The sequence below is a fragment of the Grammomys surdaster genome, unplaced genomic scaffold (genome assembly GCF_004785775.1).
Source record: "Grammomys surdaster isolate TR1022 unplaced genomic scaffold, NIH_TR_1.0 190, whole genome shotgun sequence".
Lineage (NCBI taxonomy): Eukaryota > Metazoa > Chordata > Mammalia > Rodentia > Muridae > Grammomys > Grammomys surdaster.
This window is the reverse complement of record NW_021604635.1, coordinates 2,694,587-2,701,510: the sequence shown is the minus strand read 5'-3', so window position 1 is coordinate 2,701,510 and position 6,924 is coordinate 2,694,587. Positions and strand designations below refer to the sequence as shown.

Here is a 6,924-nt window from a genome sequence, read left to right as displayed (position 1 = left end):
TGGAAGGATGCCCGCCCGCGGGTTTAACTCTCCTGGCTTTGGAAGGATGCCCGCCCGCGGGTTTAACTCTCCTGGCTCCTCCGGTGCTTACCCGTGTGCACCAGCATTCTTTGCCCCTACATCATATGTAGTATAAGTAGATCTATAATATAATTTTTCATATTTGATTTTTAAGCTATCATACAAAATAATTATGACATTTTTATGTATAGATGATGTAGATAATCTCCCACTGGTTCCTTTCCTCTCACAAAATAGTTCCTCTTCAGCTTTCATGTAATAGATGTCATATAGAAATTGATAGCTAGGTAGGCAGGTAGATGACAGATAGATAGATGGATGGATGGATAGATAGATAGATAGATAGATAGATCTTAATATGAAAGAAACATTCAATGTTTGTCTTTTGGGTGTGGCTTATCTGGAATATCAATAATGTTTTAAGCAAATTATGAAATTCTCCACCCAGCTCCACGGGCTTCATACTGGATGGCTTCCCGCGGTACCCTGAAGAGGCCCAGTTTCTGGGAGAGCGAGGATTTTTCCCAGACGCCGCCGTTATACTACAAGTCGATGACCAAGACATCTTTGATCGCCTCCTTCCCGCCCAAGTTCAGAAGTGGAAGACGAAACAGCTCAAGAAATTAGAGAGGAAAAAACTCATCAAAGACTTGAAGACAAAAATCAAGGTACACGGGAAGACGACTTAGGTTTCTAAGTAGTGTTCACAAAAAATGAGGTTTAGAATTTTAATGCTGCGGTGAGCATAAAGACATTTTTCATCAAATCTTTCATTCTTTAATAGGAGTTAAAAACTATTTGAAGCTTTTTTTGTTTTTGTTTTTGTTTTTTTGATACAGAGTCTCTCTATGTAGACCTGTCTTGTCTTGGAACGCTGTAGACTAGGCTACCCTTGAACTCGGATAGCCAACAGTCTCTGCCTCCCGAAGGCAGGACTTCTTTGTAGCTTTTTTCCGGTCACCAACATGTTAATGCTTCTCTTTCTAAATTAGTGGTATTCAGGCTTCCCAGGAGGCCACTATCAGGCACAGGAGCAGTGATGGGCTCAGTGGAGGCAGCGGTGCTCTGAGAGAGCAGAGGATTGGCCGCGGTGTGAAAGCTCCCACCCACCACTAACTCCTGATCGAGTGGGGGGGGTCTGCATGTTCGTAGCAGTGATCTCGCGATGACCCCGGTGCTCTCTCCTGGACTGGCCGCTGAACTCTCCCATGCATCCTTCCAACTACTCACAGACCAGCCTTCTAAATGTCTGCCTGAATCAAGTCTCACTGTGGGAGTTGGAACTCCCAGTGTTGTCCGATCCCATTTCCTAACGGTGTTTTTAGCTCCAGTAGATGTAATAAGCCGCACCAGGTGCTTCTGGGTTTCCTTATCAGGGAGTCCTGCCCTGGGTGCTGTTGTGCGGTTCTCTCTGGATCCCCACTGTCACACCCTTAAAGTAGAGGCATTGCCTGACTTGATACTGTGTTTTGAGAAGAAAGTGAAAGAATATGTATCATAGTGCCCAAAGCAGCGACAGCCCCTGGCAGGCAACAGTGTAGTTAGTTAAACTTTGGGGAGTCCTGAGCCAAGCAACACCAAAACCCTGAGGACATTTGAATAGATCCACTATGTCAGACCGGGAAAAGAGCAGGCCATGGTCCTTCACCCTCCCTGTGCATATACCCTCCAGGATGTCTGTGCTCTCCACAGAGGTACAGCTGTGATCTCAAAGACGTGTCTCCACAGTGAGAAAAAGAGATTTCCAAACACTTTCAACAATTAAGAGGAAGATAGCCCAGAAGGACAAAGGTGTACCGGGTCAAACACTGTCACCTGTTTTCCTGACAAGGTCCCTACCCTTCCACCATACCTTAGCCCCAGCTTGAAAAGGTATATTAACACATAGCAAGTATTTTATCATATGTGCCCATCGTAAACCTGTAAATGTTTCCTCAACAGGAGGACATGGTTGCTAAAAGAAGAGCTGAACTTATTTTGGAGAGAGAGAAAAAAAGGAGAGGAGACGTAAGTAGATTGAGTGTGTGTGTGTGTGTGTGTGTGTGCAGAACACCCTGATCTCAACGGTGGAAGAAGGAGATGGCCATGTTTCAAAAGAACTCACATTGAGTTTACAGGGGATTAGTGAAATTTATTTCTTTTATTTTTGGTATGGTGTATGCTACTATTTTAAATGACCTTTTATTTATATTTATAATCAGAAAAGAATAAACAACATTTGGATTTTGTTTTGTTTTGAGAAAGGATCTCTCCATGTCACTCTGGCTGTCTTGGAGCTTGCCACATAGACCAGACTAGGCTTGAACTCAGAGATCCCCTGCCCCTGCCCCCTGTCTTTCTGTCGGTCTCTCTCTCTCTCTCTGCTTCTCTGTGCCTCTCTCTCCCTCTCTATGCATCTCTCTGTGCCTCTCTGCCTCCGTTTCTCTGCCTCTCTGCCTCTCTCCCTATGTCTCTGTCTCTTTGTCTCTCTCTGTGTCTCTACCTCTGCCTCTCTGTCCCTCTCTCTGCCCCTCTCTGACTCTCTGCCTCTCTGTTTCTCTGCCTCTCTGACCCTCTCTCTATGTCTCTGTCTCTTTGCCTTTGTCTCTCTGCCTCCTTCACCCACCCCTCCCCTCTACCTCTGTCTCTCTGCCTCTGTCTCTGCCTCAGCTGAGTTTTGGGATTAAAAGCATGAACAAAGAGAAACCTCTAAAGGTGCTGAAGTCCTCATATGAAATGCACAGTGCACTGGACTGTGTTTCTTCGGGATCTTCATCCTTGAATTTTCACCTTGTTTCACGCCTCCAGCTGCCTCCACAGGGACAGGCTGAAAGCTTAGGAGTGAAGACAGATGGAGCCTGTGAAGTCGACCTGAGACTAATCTCTGGATAGTATCAGGGTGTGAAAGGAGGTGGAGGAGAGAGCCAGTGGATACTGGGTGTGGTGTCTAGCCACCCTGGAAGACTTAGGGTTTTGTTTTATTTGGGGAACAATTGTCCCTACATCAAACTAGTTGATCTGCGGTTATTGCCTGACTGCTCAAGGATACAGAAGTGACAGGAGATAAAAGGAGACAGGTGTTGTGCTTTAAATGTGAAGTGTTGTCCCCTCCTGCCCCCACCCCTGCCTAGGCTTGTGTTTTAAGTGTGAAGTGCTGTCCCCTCCCAATCCCACTCCTGCCCAGGCTTCAGTGTTTGTCTTGGTTTTGGAAAGTTGTAGAACCTCTACCCGCTTACTGTGGGAAACGGGTTGATGTTAGGCCTTGAGGTTAGAGTCCAGCCTCACTTCCTGTCTACTCTTCCTGTTCTTCCAAGATGTGAGGAAGTTAGGAGTCCCAGCTGCACAAGTCTGTCACCAGGCTTTCCCCTATGTGATGGATCTAACTCTCAAAGAGCAGGCAGCCTCCGCTTCAGGACTGGTCTCTACAGGCTTGCCTGCCTGCATGCTTGTCTTCCCTCTGTCCTTTCTCCCTCCTTCCTTCCTCTCTCCTTCCCTCTCTCCCTTCTTCTCTCCCTCCCTTTCCCCTCTGTCCCTTCTTCCCTTCCTCCCTCTCTTCCTCCTCCTCTCTTCCTCCCTCACTTCCTCCTTCTCTCCCTTCTTCCCTTCCTCCCTCTCTTCCTTCCACCTTCCTTTTCTCCATTAGCAAGCATTTTCCCCCTTGCATTAAACATTAACTGGCTTTCATGCCTGATCTTACTTTAAGAGTTTACATAACCCTTCACCAGAGCTAATTTCATCAGCAAACATGTTGTAGCATGAACTCTGTCCAAACTGTCAGGCTAACGTTTACACTCAAAATGACACTGTAACCTGGACTCAACAACAGTTAACTTCCAAAAGCCCATGGGAATCGCTAGTGTTGCCTGCATACGCACTTTGCATTTTTCAGCAAAGAATTGCCAAAAGGAGTCCAGACTTTTGGATATAGCAGACCAAAACTGGTAAGTTCCCTCCAGTTCTTACTGGTTATATCCTGTTTTACTGCTATCTCTCCAGTGTGATAAAACTGAGACCAAAGACTCCTAATTGAGATGTAACACCCAACCATTTATTTAGTCTCTTTCAAGCTTAGAGTTTTCGCTGGAAGTGGGGGAAGTTATTCATTTTTAATTTCTCTAGTTGCTAATACTTTTATTTCCCTTCTTTGTTATTCTTTAGGTAAATCAGGGCCTTGACTATGTAGAAAGAGCTTGTTTTTTAAAAGTGGAAGTTAATCTTTAGAATAAATGATCCCAATTTATTATTTTTGTACTTGTTAGTACTGGAATAATATGATTTATTTCTTAAAAAATTCGGAGATGTAGTGTTCTACTTTGTAGAAAATAGTGTTATAAATTTTCCACTAAAACTTGTTCTTCATAAAATTGATTATCTCACTAAAATAATTCATACACCAAACTATAAGACTAAACTCCTAGAATCAATTTTATTATTGTGTGTGTGAGAGGGAGGGACCTGCATGCCGTAGTGTGTATGTTGAGGTCGGAGGACTATTTAGGACTTCAGGGGATTGGTTCTCTCATTCCACCGTGTGGATCCTGGGACAGAGCTCAGGCTGTCCAACTACAGACGCGTCTTCCCACTTAGCCCTTGACACTTATTGAAAGTTCATTCTGAGTATTGAATTTTTTCCTAGCAGCTTTATGGAAACATGGGCGGAGGGAACGCCACTGGCCTCGCCTCGCATAGTACCTGTGGCAGATGTGGGTCATTTATCACCATTGCGGAATGAATTTTAATTTTTAATCTTCTGTTTGATTTAAACATCGCTTTGGTTTGATGATGACACCAGCGGTCAGAAAGGACTCTGGAGAGATGCCTTGCTTCTTCTGTGTTTCTAGAAGCTCCAGAGCAGCCAGCCTTGCTTTGTCACACATTCCCTGGGCTGTTCTGTGTGAGCAGAGCACTCCACACACTTGATACTCCACACACTTCAGATCCTGGGCCAGCTTCTCAGTGGGCTCCAGAGTGAGAGGCTTTGGTTGGCTCTTGGTAAGCTTGTCAACAGTAGAGGGACGCCTCTGAGATCAGTTGGGTCCTGACACAGCAGAAAGGAGTCTTCAGGCAGTGGTGAGCGCCCCCCGATCCTTCACATTTTCAAATAAGGATGGAGAGGCCTCTGGAAAAGGTGTGTGTGTGTAGATAACCATTGCCCACAACTCACGTAACTGTCTGCATTGCAGAAATAGTTTTATATTCGCTTTAAATTCTTTACATTAGGTGTTGACCCCAGCTTCCCCCACTTGGGGATGAGGGAAGGGAGGGGGAATGGCAGCATACCTGATCTACCCTCCTAAAACCAACTCCGGAACACATGCAGACAAAGACTTTTTAGCAGCAAAGAAAACCTTAGTAACCCACAGACTGGCTTCAGCAGCCCAGTGACTGTCTCCATAGGTTCTACGGGAAACGTCGCCATCTTGTGGCAACTCTGTCTCAGAACGTGATTAAAGAGATTTCTCTAAACTAGATACCAGCTCTTTCTAGAATCTCTGTTCTCCTGCCCACTGGCTCTGCCTCTGGGCCTTCTCTGGCATGTGGGTCTCTTCTATTGAGAGCCACAGGAAGGAGCGACCCTGGACGAGCAAGGAGAGCAAATCAACAAAATCGCTAGTTGCCCTGGGTGAGTCAGAAGTACAGACACTGTACTGAGGGAAACACAAAAGAGTGAAACAGGGTCCAGGGCAAGACCATATCGGTGTCTTCTCAGGTCAGCAGAGGTCAGAGTGTGTGGGCTCAGAGGTTGACCCACAGGTGAAATTTTGGAATAAATCAGAGATGGAGGCTCAAGACATTGAAACTAAATAGTCCAAAATAGTGTCTCCAAATGTAGCTGTGGAAGGCAATCGAACCCCCACAGAGCATATGGGACCTGAGCAATCAGAACAGTGTTCCTGTGCATCAGAAGGCCCTCAGGGTCAGGCCAGCCTCTCACTTCTTCCTTGCTCATTTTCTCTCTAATCCACAAGCACTGGGACCATAGTCTCGGTCACCATCCTGCCCAGGCATGGCCACTCCCCCAGCCTCTTCCACTGACAGGATCCTGAGACAGAGCACACTGGTAACCTAGTACTGTCCCGTGAGACAACAGATTTTATGTGCTTTGTGTATGCATGCTGGTTTAGGCTTCCTATCAACCCTTCGGGACCTTCTTTGGATTATTTGAGTATATTTGAACTTTTCTTTTTTAGATGAGATCATTGTATGTTCACCCATCTGTAGACCAGGCTGACCTTGAACTCACAGAGATCTGCCTACCTCTGCCTTCCAAGTTCTGGGATTAAAGGCATAGACTACCACACTCAGTCTGGGATCTCTTAAGATTTCCTATGACTTTAGGGTTATACCTTTCACTTCATTTTCAGTGATTACAAAACAATGTGTGTGTGTGTGTGTGTGTGTGTGTGTGTGTGTGTCCCTTTTTCCTACATTCTTCTTGGAGTCAGTATTATTTTTTGTAACAGTATGGGTTTATTTTCTTCCACCCTAACACATCACTATCCTTTATGCTCCACCACATGCCTAGCAACATTAGAAACTACTTGAGAAAAAAGGCTGTCTTATTTGAATATTCATGTTTTTGAGTAATGGGAAATTACTCTCTTTTAAATTTCTCTGGGTATTTTCTATTTCTTCAGTTCCTTTTGTCTTCCTCTGAGATTACAAAAAGTGGCAAGATGAGAACATAACTTTTTGAAGCATTGTTTTCCTCTGGCTAGTCTCAGCTGTGCCTGACGTCTGGCTGCACCTGCTCTCAGCTGCACCTGCTCTCAGCTGCACCTGCTCTCTCTCAGCTGCACCTGCTCTCTCTCAGCTTCACCTGCTCTCTCTCAGTTGCACCTGCTCTCTCTCAGCTTCACCTGCTCTCTCTCAGTTGCACCTGCTCTCAGCTGCACCTGCTCTCAGTTGTACCTGCTCTCAGCT

The 6,924-nt window shown here is 45.5% G+C and overlaps 1 protein-coding gene across 1 annotated transcript in view; it reads left to right on the top strand.

Annotated features, from left to right (window-relative positions):
• Ak9 (adenylate kinase 9) overlaps nucleotides 1-6,924 on the top strand; it is a 118,184-nt gene that overhangs the window by 79,911 nt on the left and 31,349 nt on the right. Inside the window, exons 25-26 of the mRNA XM_028769052.1 lie at nucleotides 470-689; nucleotides 1,963-2,032. Of these exons, the coding sequence (XP_028624885.1) occupies nucleotides 470-689; nucleotides 1,963-2,032 (290 nt within the window). The remainder of the gene's footprint in view (nucleotides 1-469; nucleotides 690-1,962; nucleotides 2,033-6,924) is intronic.